We start from the raw sequence: 16,372 nt of genomic DNA on the forward strand, positions 1-16,372 counted from the left end.
AGAATCCTCCTGCAAGTCTGGAAGGTAAAAAGTCTGTGTGTTTCTGGTTTCCTTCCTTCTCTCTCTTCGGTATCTCAAGAGATAAGTTTATAAAGAAAAGATTGATATGATTTCTTGAGAGGCAGATGGATAAGTAAATTACCTGCGACTCCATTATTCTAAATCTCAGGGATGATCACACATTGTGGAAATGAGGGATAAGTAAATTACCTGTGATTGTTGGGCCCAAATATGGCCCGCTAGCTAATGGTAAATAACAAGAAATGATAACGGGCCGCGATAGGCCCATTACGAATTCAATCCTCGAAAGCAGCTAAGCCAGAGCCGGAGACTGTGAGCTAAGGATGTTTACTGAAGAGGTCACGGAAAGGAGGCAGCTCGTAGACGTATAAGTAGGCACAGGACCCGGTCAAAGGGGAGCTGTTAAAGAAGAAGTCAATCAAGAAAAGTGGAGATTCGATTAAACCCTTATTTTACACAATACTCTGAAAGCACTCTCATTATCTTTGTAACATTCTCGTTATCTTTGTAATCATCAAAGAACATCCTTTGTAACAACTCTTTTATCAGAAGCATCAATACAAATCAAAGTTCATTCATCAAGTTCTAACGGGATTCAGCCCACGTTATCTTTCCCTAATCTTTCCCTAATCTTAACCTGATCCAAAATCTAGGAGGTGAGTTTAATCCCTCACAATTGGCGCCGACTGTGGGAAAGAAACAATCGAATCCCTTACTCTAACTTGAGGATGAATCCTACCGATCAGACAATGAATCCGTCTGACCCTAACCTCCCGATTCAGAGCGATGGCTCACCGAACGATGGAGGCTTTAGTCTCGTAACTCCGGAGCCTCGACGCGGCGATCACCGATCTAGGCAACAGCCTTCGGCTAGCGCTCGAACGAGCCAGACTGCCACTGGAGTGACTAACCCAAGATCCTCGGGTGGAACCAACTCCGGGCTTCCAGTCACCGAGAATCCTCAACAGCAAACCGCTCCAAATCAAACGGAGGCTGAGATCCGTCAGATGATGATGCAGTTAGTAGACAAAGTTCAAGAGAATGAGCGTACAATGCATCAGCTAGCTGTTCGGCAGCAACGATTCGAAGAGATAACAAGATCTCTAAACGCAATAACCCAACCACTGCAATGTCAAGGTCTGGGGGTCACTTTCCGAGATCGATTGACCGATCCCTCATTCCCCCGAGGACGTTTAGATTTTTCTCCTGATAGCACTGTTCCGCAAGGACGGGGATCTGCTTTCCAGACACCTCATGCTGGGACAGCTCCTGTGTTTAACCCACCTATCACTAGTGCTATGGGAAGTAACGTAGCGACAACCAGCTCCACGCCCAGTCAGATTGCTGACCGGAGCATTCGCCTGCTGCCTCCGCCACCTATTTTTAAGTCCGGAGCAGGAGTATCCCTCCCATCCGGGGGCAGAACATCAGCTTTGGTTTATCAAACCAGAAGCTCAACCCCGAATATGGACGGATATCAAAGGGCAGACACCGATAACCCAAGAGCCGGTGAGCGACTTAGCCCACCAGCTGCATGGGAAGATGAACCAACACGATTCCGTCAGGAACCTGCTCGTCAGATACCTAATAATGACCCAAATGTCCTTCCTCTAGAGGGACCTGACGCCATTCGTAGATATATGGAACGGACTCACGCAGCTCTCCAGAAGTTGAATGCTCAAGTTCATAAGGCAACGAGCTCAGCTCCCGAAATCGAGAGCTTGATTGAAGAAACCCGTGGGACTCCATTCACTGACAGAATTTCCAGCTCTTACATAAGATATACCCAAAAAATTAGAATTCCTAAGTATGATGGGACCTCAGACCCAAAGGCCTATTTGAGAGCCTTCCGATTGGCTATCGTGAAAGCCCATTTTACGCAGGAAGAATGTGAAGCAGGTTACTGCAGGACATTCGCCGAAAACCTGGTTGGAACAGCCCTTGAGTGGTTTTCTGGTCTTGAACCAGCCTCGATAGATAATTTCGACCAGTTAACTAACGCTTTCATGAAGCAGTACTCGACCCATATCTTGAAGCAAGCCTCAGAGGCTGACCTCTGGAAGGTCAAAACTAGGAATGGGAGACTCGCTACGAGTCTACATAGAGAATTTCAGAGAAGTAAGAACTAAGCTCTCGAACCCCAACGACCAATTCGCCATCGAGGCCCTTAGAAGAGGTCTGTGGTATAAATCTGATTTCTGGTCGGAGCTAACACTCATTCCTCCCCCGACTATCGACGATGCTCTTCATAAAGCCACCAGATATGTTACTTTGGAGGAAGAGACAGCTGCACTGGATAAACTCCACAAGAAACCTCAGAATCACTCGAAAGGTGAATCTTCAGAAGCAAAAGGACCTCATAAAAAGGGGAACTTCCGAAACAGTCAGACTCAGGGAGAGCATTCTTATGCAGTCGAGGAAGATAAGGAAGAGAAACCTGTCGCCACGACGACTAAAGCCCCCTGGTCAAAAGGCTTTGATAAGAACAAACATTTCTCATATCACGATCGAGAAGGGCACTCAACTGAGGAATGTTGGGACCTCCAACGACAGCTGGCAGCTAAATTCGCAGCCAGAGAAATAAAAGGCGTGGACCTCAAAAAGCCACCGCCCTATAAGAAAAGAGGTCCCAGAGATACCTCTCCAAAACGCGAAAGGTCACCTGAGAAGGAGACAGATTCGCCACCTCCAGCTCCCAAGAAGAGAGTCGATATGATTCTTGGAAAATTCCCCCAAGGAAAAAGCCTACAAATCGAGGCTCTCTTGAGCAAACCGTCACCTCAATCGAGCCCCGACTCGAGGGTGGACTGTATCCTTGGAGGATCCGATATATGTCAAGACTCCGTTAATTCTATTAAAAATCACGTACGGAAGGCTGTGTCTAACACTGGACCTAAGCCTCCCAACCCCGAGTCCAATACTAAGATTTCTTTCTGGGAGAGTGAGACGTCAAACCTTGACAGACCTCACGATGATGCCCTGATCGTTACCCTGAACATCGCAGGATACGAGGTGCCTAAACTTATGATAGACACAGGAAGCTCTGTTGACCTTATTTTCTACAACACCCTGAAAGGGATGGAAATAGACGACTACGAAATTATTGGCCAAAAAGCTAATCTCGTAGGCTTTTCCGGAGAAACAGCTACCTCATTGGGAACTATCAAACTCCCAATCATAGCTGGCAAAATAATGAAAATGACCAATTTAGTAGTCATCGACAGACCTTCCCCGTTCCATGCGATCTTAGGAAGACCTTGGATCCACAAGATGAAAGCAGTAGCCTCGACTTATCATCAATGTATGAAATTCCCAACACCTGAAGGAATAACTACCGTACATGGTAGCCGGAAGATCTCCAGGATCTGTTACCTGGGAGGATTTAAAATCCTCAAAAAATCACCCCAATAGCAATGACAGATCCAGGAGGGTCGTGAGATGCAACAAAATATTCGAGGTCCCCCTAGGAACCTCACCGAAAAAGTTTGCATCGATGACTCGAATCCTGAAAGTCAGGTACTCATCGGATCTGAGCTACCTCTTGAGACAAAAAAGGAGCTCATTGACTTCCTAAAAAGCAATGTCAAAACCTTTGCATGGACCACCAATGACATGAAAGGTATAGATCCGAACGTCATCACCCATAAACTGAGAGCAGACCCCACTTTCAAACCGATCAAAAAAAAGCGTCGCAAGCTGGGCCTCGAAAAGGCTCAAGCTGTTAACAACGAAGTTGACCGACTTACGAAGGCTGGGTCCATTCGAGAGGTGCACTACCCTGACTGGTTAGCTAACCCGGTAGTTGTAAAAACGAAAAACGGGAAATGGAGAATCTGTGTAGATTTCACTGACCTAAACAAGGTTGGTTCTAAAGACAGTTTCCCGTTACCTCACATCGACCGCCTAGTTGAAGCAACAGCTGGCCATCGACTCATGTCCTTCATGGACGCCTTCTCAGGGTACAACCAAATCATGATGGACCCTGAGGATCAAGAAAAAACTGCATTCATAACCGGACGAGGAACCTATTGCTACAAGGTTATGCCATTCAGGTTAAAGAAAGCAGGAGCTACCTATCAGAGGCTAGTAAATAAGATGTTCGCTGGAAAACTCGGAAAAACCATGGAGGTCTATATTGACGATATGCTAGTCAAATCCTCAGCTGGAGAAGACCATATCTCCCACCTAAGAGAATGCTTTGATATCCTTAACAAGTACGATATGAAGCTCAATCCCACTAAATGTACCTTCGGGGTACCCTCAGGCGAGTTCCTCGGCTACCTCGTAACTGAAAAAGGTATTGAAGCCAACCTGCAGCAGATAGCAACCTTCCTGAACATGCCGTCACCTAAGACAACCAGAGAGGTACAGAGATTGACTGGACGAATCGCAGCATTAAATCGATTCATATCCAGGTCAACCGATAAGTGCCTCCCATTCTATAAACTTATAAAAAATAATAAGAAGTTCTTATGCGACGAGAAATGTGAGGAAGCCTTCAAGCAATTGAAAGCTTACCTCTCCGAACCTCCGATCCTGTCCAAACCAGTAATAGGAGAGCCACTGTATCTGTACCTCGCCGTATCAACCACTGCAGTTAGTGGCATGCTGATACGAGAGGAACAAAACAAACAGAGACCTGTCTATTACACTAGCAAGAGTCTGATAGACGCCGAAACAAGGTACCCTACTATGGAAAAGTTAGCACTAGCAGTCGTAACAGCTTCCAGGAAATTACGACCCTACTTCCAATCGCACTCGATCATCGTAATGACTTCACAACCATTACGAATGATATTGCACAGTCCCAGCCAGTCAGGACGATTGGCTAAATGTGCCATAGAACTCAGTGAATACGACATCGAGTACAGACCTCGAGCAGCAGCAACTGCTCAGGTCCTTGCCGATTTTATCATTGAGCTAGCATCGGAGCAATTAGACTCGGAAATGGAAGCTCCAAAGTGGAGCCTGTATGTCGACGGAGCCTCGTCAAAACAAGGCTCCAGTGTCGGGCTAAGGCTGACTTCTTCAGCTGGAGAAACCATCGAGCAGTCCTATAGGCTCGGATTCAGCGCCTCAAACAATGAGGCTGAATATGAAGCACTAATCGCAGGGTTGAAACTCGCCCTAAGCCTCGGAATTCGAGAGCTAAACGCTGACAGTGATTCACAGCTAGTAGCTAGCCAGTTTCACGGAGAATATGAAACGAGGGACGAGAGAATGGGGGCATATCTCGAAGTCGTCCAGAACCTCACTAGGCAGGTCGACAAGTTAGAGCTAACAAGGATCCCACGAGGAGAGAACTCCTCAGCAGACGCGTTGGCTGCTTTAGCCTCCACATCAGACCCTCTCATAAAACGGATCATACCCGTATAAGGAATCGAAAAGCCAAGTATCGACATAGCTACTAAAGTTGAGATAGACAGCAAGCCAAAAAAGCAAACCGAAGGTAACTACCCTGAAACGGTAGCTACCCAAGTTTTCACAACTTTCTGGTTCCCAAAAGCCAAAATACGTAGCTTTAAAAAGCATACCTCCGGGAACACGATCCAAAACCCGGAGAACAACGACAAAAATGAAGGTATTCCCCGAAATTCAGACTCCCAGGAGCTAAATCCTACGAATACCTCCGGGGGCACCATCCAGACCTCAGACCAACTCGTTTGCAGAGTCAAAACTAGAAGTCGCTCAGCTCTCAAAAATTCATTTGGGGGCACCATCCAGACCCCGAAGAATAACAAGGAAATTGGAGATATTCCTCAGAATTCAGACTCCCTGGAGCCTAATCCTACGAATATCTCCGGGGGCACCACGACATCAGGTCCCGAACAGGAACTTCTCTCGTCTCTTCATAACAAAGTTGTAGGGAGAGAGGACTGGAGAATACCAATCATGCAATACATCCTGGAGGGAAAGACTCCACCCAATAAATAGGAGGCTCGAAAACTCAAAGCATTAAGCGCGAGATATTGCATAATCAATTCTGTTCTCCACAAACGAAGCGTTTCCGGACCTTACCTAAAATGCGTCCATGACCTTGTTGCTATGAAACGCATGAAGGAAATGCAAGACGGCTCCTGCGGGAACCACTCTAGAGGCAGAGCTCTAGCTATCCGAATCAAAAGACTGGGCTATTTCTGGCCTACCATTATTACAAACTGTGAGGTCTACTCTTCCTCATGCGACAAATGCCAGAGGCATGCACCGATTATACACCAACCTGCGGAAAAGCTATCCAACATATCCGCCCCTTACCCATTTATGAGGTGGTCCATGGACATCGTAGGACCACTAGTAGCGTCAGGAAGTGGAAAGAAGAAGCTACGCTTCCTCTTAGTCCTAACAGACTACTTCACGAAATGGATTGAGGCTGAAGCTTTCCAACAGGTAACCAGATTCGAGGTCGAACGATTTGTGTTGAAAGATATCGTGTGTAGACACGGCGTCCCATACGAAATCGTGACTGACAAAGGAGGGAAATTCATATCTCACGACTTCAAAATATTTTGTGATAAATGGAATATCCGCCTGACCTTTTCAACACCTCGGCGTCCTCAAGAAAACGGCCAGGCGAAGGCTGCTAATAAATCAGTATTAGCAAACCTCAAGAAACGCCTCGGAACCCAGAAGGAACTCTGGCCAGAAAAGTTACCTGAAGTACTATGGGCATGTCGAACCACCCCACGAAAGGCTACAGAGGAAAATCCTTTCTCCTTAGCCTAGGGATGGAAGCTGTCGTCCCAGCCAAAACCATTGCTGGTAGCCTCCGCCGGAACTCTGTACGTTTGATCCTGCAGCTAATGACCAGCTCCTGACGGACAGCCTCGATCTAATCGAGGAAAGACGGAACCGAGCTCTGCTTCGCATTCAAAACTTTCAGCAAGCAATGGCATGACAATACAACTCCAAAGTCAGGCTCCGACAGTTCGCTGTAGGTGACCTAGTACTTAGCAAAGTTTTCGAATGAACCAAAGAACCAGATGCTGGGAAGTTAGGGAATCAACTGGGAGGGTCCCTACCGGATCATCCATGTGGTACGACCTGGCATTTACAAGCTCCAAAAGGTGCGAACCGGGGTACCTGAAAGCAGATCGTGGAACGCCACGAATCTCAAAAGATACTATCATTAGGTGCCTAAATTTCTTGAACTACGTTAGGCTTGATCCCTTGACTGGGTATATAGGCAACTCCGTCATGAGTGCAGCCCGAACCTCATTTCAACACTCTGTTCACCATGACCAAATGGGGCATATGTCTGATTAAAATCACATAGTTCAAGTAGCAATGGTATGATTATTATGATACTATATATTCTATTATCAATAAAGCAATTATCCTCGATATCTCGACTCTTTAACAATTCAGGTCCCTATAAACGAGGACCTAAGGTCTTAAAACCCTTCGGATCAACTCAGGTCTCCAAGCACCGTGAACTGAGGTCTTAAAATCCTTAATAATCTTGAAGGTCTTAAAATCCTTCAAACGAAATAAAATTTCATAAACCTAAACCTAAGGTCTTCAAATCCTCAGAAACCACCAAGGTCTTAAAATCCTTCAAACAAAGTCAGGTCTCCACGGACCTGAACCTAAGGTCTTGAAATCCTTAACAAAATACAAAGGTCGTAAAATCCTTATCAAATCTCGAAAGGTCTTAAAATCCTAAGCAAGTTTCAATGGGTCTTAAAGCCCCAAACCGAATTCAGGTTCCTAAAAACCTTGAGCTAATCTTGATATGTCAGGAACTCCTCTTAAGGAAACAAGTACAATCCAAGTCTTCTAGACTTATCATAAAATTCGAGATCTAATTCTGAGGATTCAATAAACCTCTTCGTTAGTAACCACAATACATTTCCTATCGAAACCCTTAACGAAGTTCGAATGCGGACAAGAAACGACTAAGTCAAATCAAAAGACTTGGAACGAAAATAAAAACCAAGTTTAGATAAGAAGGGTTTAAAAGCCTTCCCAGGCTACCAAGGGTTCCGAAGACCCTAAAACAAGTCAAGGTTTAAAAGCCTCTCAGGCTAAAGATCTGATACATAAACGAAATAAATGCCCATTGGGCAGAAATCCTAAAAACACATGAAAGAGCCTCAGCTCTTAAACTTCCTTATCACCTGAGCTCTTCTCAGCTCCCTTGTCGACTGGATCATCTTCCTTGTCAGGAACTTCTTCCTCCATTTCCTTGTCGTCATCTCCCGGGGCGGCTTTAACTGGGGCTGAGCAAGAACCCACCAATCCTAAGTTAGAACTGTACTCTCCAGAAAAGGAGAGATTAAACATATTAACCTCGAAAGTACCTGAGCTCTCAGAGAGTTGAGGAAGAGGGAGCTTGCTGATCGAGAAGTCCGAGACTTGAGCCTTTTCGTACGCAGCAACTGCCTCCGGCATCATAGCCACCAAGCGATTGTACTCATCTTCAGCACTCTTGATCTCGTTGTCCAGCATGTCCTTCAGGAACTCGGTATTAGCCTGAAGCTCTTGTGCATAAACCAGAAGATCGACTTCATCCTTCTTCTTGGAGAACTTCTCCTTGACAGAAACCAAGACCTTGTTGTAAGCGTCAGCTACCTCCCTCTTTCCTCTCCTAACAGCTAGCTTGACCTCAACTCCCTTGTTCTTCTGGTTGTCTTGAGACGAAGTAATCAGCTCCTTGACCTGGTACTCAGCTACCTTCCGAGCAGACTCCAACTCAGCGATCTTCCTACCCTTCACCTGGATATCCATCGCTTGACTCTCGATCTTCCCTTGCTGAATGTCGGCCTTGGAGCCAAGTCTCTTGACCTCAGCTTGAAATTCAGAGACCTGAACCCGAGCCTGATCAAGCTCCATCTTGGTAGCTCTAACTAACTCAGTAACCTGAGCTAGCTCACCAGCATTGGGGGCATAGTGCACAGTTTCCTCAAACTTGAATTGAGCCATGTTGATAGCTCCAGCCAACTGCAAAAACGAAAACAATAACTCAATAAGCATCTTCCGAAGAAGATCAAGTTAAAAGTCTAAAAACCATACCTGACCCATGTAATGGGAATCTCAACATACTCCTCTTTGTTCGTGAGATTTGCGATCGAGGGGAAGGCACACCCGGTTCTCTTCATATGCCTCATCAGCGTAGCCAAACCCCACGAGTCATCCAAGACTGATCCAGGCTTCGAGTGAGCGAAGTTCCAGCCAACGGTTCCTCCTCTAGAAGAAGAGGAAGAAGCCCTGGAAGGTCTATCAACCTGGTCGGTCCTGGACCTCTTACTCCTCGGAGGCTCAAACTCGTGAGTATCCTTCATCACCTGTGGATCAGCTTCCACCTCCGGGACCTCGGAGTGAGGGACAACTTCCTGTACCCTGGGCTCGGAGCGACTGGCATCTTTAACAGGAGCAGAGCCTCCATCATCAAGGACGTCCTTCACAGTGCTGAGGAAGGATCCTCCTTGATTCTTGTCGCTTCCTCGAGAGGAGCTGGCAGCTTTGGTTGATCTACCCCTGGAACGAAACGAGGGCTGAATAGGCATCTTGTGTGATTGAGTTCTTTCTGAGGTACTGGCTCCTGATGAGACTGAGAATATCGATTCACCTTCAGAAACTGAATCAAAAGGAGAATCCTTAATCCCAAAAAACAAATTCAAGCGCCAAAAGATTTGAAAGCAATGAAAGAAGGCTACCTTCTAAACCAGCAACCGTAACTGAATCAGGAAAGGAAGCCTTGTATCGATCATGGAACCTAGCTGATCCAACTCTCGTGGTAGTGTAAGCTACCAAGGTATTAGGGCTGTGCTGCAGCTTCCTATAGAGAGCTCTGGTGAGTTTACCGGATAACTTGACAGGGTCCTTAATCTCTGCAAGAATAATCAAAGGGGTTAGCAAATCACGATAAGGAAAAATGAATACGCAAACACATCCATAAAATCCTAACCAGAAATGTTAGACCAAGAGGTCCTGAGGGCTCGGCCTACAGGAACCGTCGAAGAGTCAATCTTGACATAAAAATACTTCTTCCGCCAGTCATCATCACTGGCCGTAAACTTGAAAATGCCTAGCCCTGGACGACGGGGGAGATAATAGGTCTCGCTTCCGCCATCCTTGGTAGAGCTCTCCTTTATCAAGAACAGACTCATCAGCTCGGTCAACCCTACGATAACTCCTTCTTCCTTAGCCTTGGTGATGAACCCGTTTACCACTCGGATAACCGAGGGGCAAAGTTGGGAAAGGGCCAGTTGATAGTGATCTAGGAGATCTAGCAAGAGGGTTGGGAGAGGGAACCTAAGGTGACACTTGGAGATGTATTTCTCGTTGACACAGAACAAACCCTCCGGGACAGATTCGGGGGTTTCATCATCCGTACAAGCTCTGGCTAGATCCTTCTTGCCGTGAGCTTGGACGACGAGATTAACGACATCCTGACTCTTCAACAGCGAGGGAAAGTGAGGTCTAGAGGAGGCGCTCTTGCCATCTTTCTTCTTCATCCTCTTGACTCTCGCTCCGATTGAGTCTTTGGCCTTCTTCTTCTTGGCATCCTTCTTCATCTTCTTACCGGCTTCTTGCTTAACCTTCATAATACGAGCACCAGAAGCAGAGATTTGAATCTCACAGGAACCTTCCTTTTGACTCATGACAGTAAAAGATAAAGAGAAAGAAAGTAAAGAGGGAAGAATCGAACTAAGTCGAGCAGGAATGAAATCTCTAAAGAGGTTAGAGATGAAGAACATGTTCGATCAAGAAGCAAAGATAAAAAAGAAAGAAAGAAAACGCAGTAAAATAAAAAGGAGAAGGGAAGTTACCTTGGAAACCGTCGAGAGGCGTGGAGAAGGTGGAGAGAGAAGCAGTTAATACCTGCAGGTTTATATCCCATCACGTCTCAAAAATCGGAAACTACATTTCAATCTGAACCGTCGATCCCATTAAATATAACTACAGCCGTCCGATTAAGCAAGGAATATCTACGATTGAGATAACTGATAATAATTATCTCAACAAGAAAATCTAGGTTGGGTGGCTAGGTTTAGCTCCCGAGATAACAAATCGTCTCTCGAAAGCTGGGGCCAACTGTTGCGCCGAAATATGGCCTCCTAGCTAATGGTAAATAACAAGAAATGATAAAGGGCCGTGATAGGCCCATTACGAATTCAATCCTCGAAAGCAGCTAAGCCAGAGCCGGAGGCTGTGAGCTAAGGATGTTCACTGAAGAGGTCACGGAAAGGAGGCAGCTCGTGGACGTATAAGTAGGCACGGGACCTGGTCAAAGGGGAGCTGTTACAAATCCCTCAAATCACGGAGGGGATCTCGGAAACCAGTTGGTGGCGATCAAATGGAGCCTGAGGCTATTTAAAGAAGAAGTCAATCAAGAAAAGTGGAGATTCGATTAAACCCTTAGTTTACACAATACTCTGAAAGCACTCTCATTATCTTTGTAACATTCTCGTTATCTTTGTAATCATCAAAGAAAATCCTTTGTAACAACTCTTTTATCAAAATCGTCAATACAAATCAAAGTTCATTCATCAAGTTCTAACGGGATTCAGCCCACGTTATCTTTCCCTAATCTTTCCCTAATCTTAACCTGATCTAAAATCTAGGAAGTGAGTTTAATCCCTCACAGTGACCCCATTATTCGCTACACTTTTTCAAAATGTATGAGTTGCAAATGCAACAATGTCAATGAGATGAAATAGATGGTCTGAATCAGCATCGAAATTCATTGAAATTGAAACTAATAAGAGATTTAGAGAAAAGAGATGAGGGGAGAAAGGAATCAGAGAAGAATACTTGTGTGTTCAGATACTTGTTTGAGTTGAATCCATGTGTCCTTTGATCGATACTCCCAAGGTAAAGCCTACACTTTTATTTTTATGCAAGAAAGGAGGTTAGTAGAGGGGATTGTCAGACAGGATCTGTTAGGTTCTGGAAATAGTGGAATTTGGTTGCTATACTAGGATTTTGTATAATGTGCTTCTAAGGTTAAGATGTTTAATGATTTGGCTTGCACTACTAGAGAGATGATGACTGATTTTTTAAGATCCATTGATTCCCTGCTGTTTTCAAACCTCTTTCAGAGAGACTGCCTGTTTGTTTTGCTTGAGGACAAGCAAAAGGGTAAGTCTGAGGGAGTTGATATACCATGGATTTTACCTTTTTTTTTTTCTATTTTTACCCATGGTATATAAGTGTTATGGATACTATTTATTATGTATTGGAGTCTATAAGAGTATTTACAGGTTCAGAGACGATTTGGAGATATAAGGTGATTTTGGTGCCTTTTGGAGTCTTTCGCAGTGCAGAACTGCACAGACACTTCAGATGTTTAGCTCTCGATGGAAGACTTTCTAAAGTTGTATTTAGCCCATCTTTTTACACACGATAGATCTTTTAGTTTACTTTCCAATGTCACCGGTCTGAGGTCAATCTGCATCCTGTAGTAGAAGTTATGTCCATTTTACTGAAGAGTGGTCAGTCTGCCTCGCGAGAGGAAGCTGTCGAGAAGAGGATTGTATGTCGATCCATGCAGCACACTGCATATCGATCGACAGGGACATCAGAATGTGCCAAGTATATTTCATGACCGACTGAAGCCCAGGAGTCACCACAAAGTTGCCAAAATACCCTTGACGACCAGAAATCCTATTTATGTTATTTCTAACCCATTGTTGACGGCTACGCTTTTGATGCTTTCTACGCTTACTTTTATTCATTGTTCTTTGTTAGGAGAGAAGGGAGGATATCCTTCAGATTCCTCCTGGAATTCCCTTGCTTTTGGTTTTATATTATTTATGCTTTTCATCTATTCATCTATGATTTCTGTGACAACTATCATGTCTGAATAGGTCCACCTGTTAGGTTTAGGGTTCAGATAGGTTTGTGGGATTAGCCTCAAACTATACTTGATAAGTTGTGATATTCATCAAATAGATTGCACCCTATGCTTGTTCTAGATTAGCTAACTAGAGCATAGATGACTAGGATCCTTATATCTTGAATTATCTGTTTGAACTAGTTGTCTCCTTGGAGAAGAGCTAACCGCCCTCCTTGAGGCCTAGTGTTCATTATCGGCTCGCGCCAATATGCATATCTAGAAGCTGTCGATCGATATCCCGACAGGAGAATCGATCGATGTTGCGAAAGGTGTATCGCTCGATATCTCTAAAGGATATCGATAGACTCTTTTTCTGGTCAACAGACGACAGTTGAGATCAGAGATCTAGTTATTTAGCCAGTGAGACATCACTGATTGATAAGCGGCTGAGTTCTATAATATCATGCAACAATTTGATAAGGCATCTATAGCTATTATAATCTCCAGTACCTGAATAGAAACCCTAGATCTAGCTACCATCCTTCCATCAAACAACTCCTTGCCAAGCTGAACAATTATATTGTTCATCTTGTTTACTGTTTTATTTATTTACTGCTTTACTATATTCCTTTACTAATCTATTTACTGTTAACCTAGCATAATCATAAATATTAGATCTAGTGTGTGTCTTAGCTCCCTCTGGATTCGATCCCTAAGTACTATAACTTGACCTCTTTTGAAGAGAGTAATTCACTCCTTAGGGTAATTTTAGTGGTATCAAATTTGGCGCCGTTGCCGGGGAGCTTCGATCGCCGTTGGATCTTGTTTAGTTAGATTTTGTTTAGGTTTTACAATTGTTCAAAAATCTCATAATTTTTTTTTCTTCTGTTTCAGGTACATACCACGAGCAACAATGAAGAGAGGATTTTTAGGGTTTTCAAATAAGTCTGCTGGGATGATGATCAACCTGTCAACTATGTTTGCACTTGCTGAAATTGTTTGAAGGAACCAAAGCTGACCTTCAACCTAATACTGACTTGATTTGCTTGTCTTGGGGCCTGGTATACAAGGGATCGGAATCCTCCTGCAAGTCTGGAAGATAAAAAGTCTGTGTGTTTTTGGTTTTCTTCCTTCTCTCTCTTCGGCATCTCAAGAGATAAGTTTATAAAGAAATGATTGATATGATTTCTTGAGAGGCAGAAGGATAGGTAAATTATCTGCGACTGCATTATTCTAAATCTCAGGGATGATCACACATTGTGGAAATGAGTGATAGGTAACTTACATGTGACTCCATTATTGCTACAAATGCAACAATGTTAATGAGATGAAATAGATGGTCTGGATCAGCATCGAAATTCATTGAAATTGAAACTAATAAGAGATTCAGGGAAGAGAGATGAGAGGAGAAAGGAATAAGAGAAGACTACCTGTGTGTTCAGATACTTGTTTGCGTTGAATCCATGTGTCCTTTGATCAATACTCCCAAGGTAAAGCCTACACTTTTATTTTTATGCAAGAAATGAGGTTAGTAGAGGGGATTGTCAGACAAGATCTGTTAAGTTGTGGAAATAGTGGAATTTGGTTGCTATACTAGGATTTTGTATAATGTGCTTCTAAGGTTAAGATGTTTAATGATTTGGCTTGCACTACTAGAGAGATGATGACTGAGTTTTTAAAACCCTTTGAGTCCCTGCTGTTTTCAAACCTCTTTCAGAGAGACTGCATGTTTGTTTTACTTGAGGACAAGCAAAATGGTAAGTCTGGGGGAGTTGATATACCATGGATTTTACCTATTTTTACCCATGGTATATAAGTGTTATAGATACTATTTATTATGTATTGGAGTCTCTTTAGAGTATTTACAGGTTCAGGGACGATTTGGTTGGTGCCTTTTGGAGTCTTTCGCAGTGCAGAACTGCACAGACACTTCAGATGTTTACCTCTTGATGGAAACCTTTCCACCATTGTAATTTATCCCATCTTTTTACACACGATATAGCTTTGAGTTGGCTTTCTAATGCCACCGGTCTGAGGTCAATCTGCATCCTATAGTAGAAGTTATGTCCGTTTTACTGAAGAGTGGTCAGTTTGCCTCGCGAAAGGAAGCTGTCGAGAAGAGGATTGTATGTCGATCGATGCAGCACACTGCATATCGATCGACAGGGACATCAGAATGTGGGCCAAGTATATTTCATGACCGACTGAAGCCCAAGAGTCACCACAAAGTTACCAAAATACCCTTGACGACCAGAAACCCTATTTATGTTATTTCTAAGCCATTGTTGACGGCTACGCTTTTGATGCTTTCTACGCTTTATTTTATTCATTGTTCTTAGTTAGGTGATATACCATGGATTTTACCCGTTTTTTAACCATGGTATACTAGTATTTTATTATATATTTAATCTGTTTTCTAGCCTGTTAGGTATGTTTTCAGGTTCAGGAGCATTTTGTGAGAAAGTGATGTTTTTAGAGCATTTTGGAGTGCAAGAGATGATACACCCGAGTTGACCATTCAAGACTAAGTCGGAAATCAACATTGCGATTATCATCGATCGATACTCATCCCGAATTGTCGATCGATGTAGCGGAGAAGATCCGCGTACTAGAAGATTATAATTGATCGATACACATTCAGTATTGTCGATCGATATCGAGGACGAAATGGTTTAGCCGACTACTTCACCAAGACTTCACCAAATTACAAGATTGCCCCTGACGAGTTTTTAACTTAATGGAAATGCTTAAATACTCCTGCTAAGTGTTTTTGACGGCAAGTTTTAGACCTTGAAGCTTGAAGCTTTTAACAACCCTCAAAGCAGAGAGTGTGAGAGAGAGACTAGAGTTTTATTTGTGTTTGAGAGATTGGAGAGATTTCTCATCTCCTTTTGTATTTCTACTTTATTCTATCTATGCAATTCTTTCATCTATCTATTGTCATGAATTGTTTAGCTATGTCTGAGTAGTCTACTTGTTAGATCTAGGGTTTAAATAGGTTTGTGGGATTAGCCCCAAACTATAATTGCTAAGTTGTGATACTCATCATGTACCCTATGCTTGTTTTAGATTAGCTAACTAGAACATAGATCACTAGGATCTTAGATTATCTTAATTATCGATTTGAGCGATGCCTGTCTCCTGAGAAGAACGACAGTTCCTCCTTGAGACCTTGTGGTCATATTCGGCTCGCGCCTAGGCAGATCTAGAAGCCGTCGATCGATATCCTGACAGGTGAATTGATCGGCGCCGCGAAAGGTGTATCGCTCGATATCTCAAAAGGATATCGACCGACTCTTTTTCTGTGTCATCATGCGAAAGGTGTGGCCAGAGATCTAGATATTTTAACCAGTGATTCATCACATATGTTAAGCGGCTGAGATCTATAGTATCATGCAAGCAACTTGTTAAAGCATTTATAGAGATTATAATCTCCATTCATGAATAGAAACCCAATGTCTAGCACTCTTTATCACATTTAAACAACCCATCATATTGTTAATTAGAGCAACTACCTTGCTCATTTTAGGAATTTTTATTTTCATTTCTATCATATAAACCAACCTTGCC

General features: G+C 43.6%; 1 protein-coding gene across 1 annotated transcript; it reads right to left on the reverse strand.

The window, feature by feature from the left end:
- Positions 1-8,045: 8,045 nt before the first annotated feature.
- On the reverse strand, positions 8,046-10,625 carry LOC130497123 (meiosis-specific protein ASY2-like). The gene is made up of 7 exons (XM_056990113.1): positions 10,028-10,625; positions 9,678-9,851; positions 9,497-9,598; positions 9,039-9,400; positions 8,358-8,961; positions 8,139-8,240; positions 8,046-8,053 (listed from the first exon to the last, which is right to left on the reverse strand). Exons 1-7 carry the CDS (start codon positions 10,623-10,625, stop codon positions 8,046-8,048), a joined length of 1,950 nt encoding a protein of 649 aa, XP_056846093.1.
- Positions 10,626-16,372: the final 5,747 nt, after the last annotated feature.

Source organism: Raphanus sativus, chromosome 1 (assembly GCF_000801105.2).
Source record: "Raphanus sativus cultivar WK10039 chromosome 1, ASM80110v3, whole genome shotgun sequence".
Taxonomy (NCBI): domain Eukaryota; kingdom Viridiplantae; phylum Streptophyta; class Magnoliopsida; order Brassicales; family Brassicaceae; genus Raphanus; species Raphanus sativus.

What these genes read in the sequence shown, in the direction of transcription:
- LOC130497123 (XM_056990113.1), bottom strand. Translation starts at nt 10,625, where the DNA reads ATGAGTCAAAAGGAAGGTTCCTGTGAGATTCAAATCTCTGCTTCTGGT. An exon ending in CATTTTCAAGTTTACGGCCA is followed by an intron (nt 9,852 to 10,027) that starts GTGATGATGACT and finishes TTATTCTTGCAG; the next exon opens with AGATTAAGGACCCTGTCAAG. An exon ending in AGTCTCGGACTTCTCGATCA is followed by an intron (nt 8,241 to 8,357) that starts GCAAGCTCCCTC and finishes GTTCTTGCTCAG; the next exon opens with CCCCAGTTAAAGCCGCCCCG.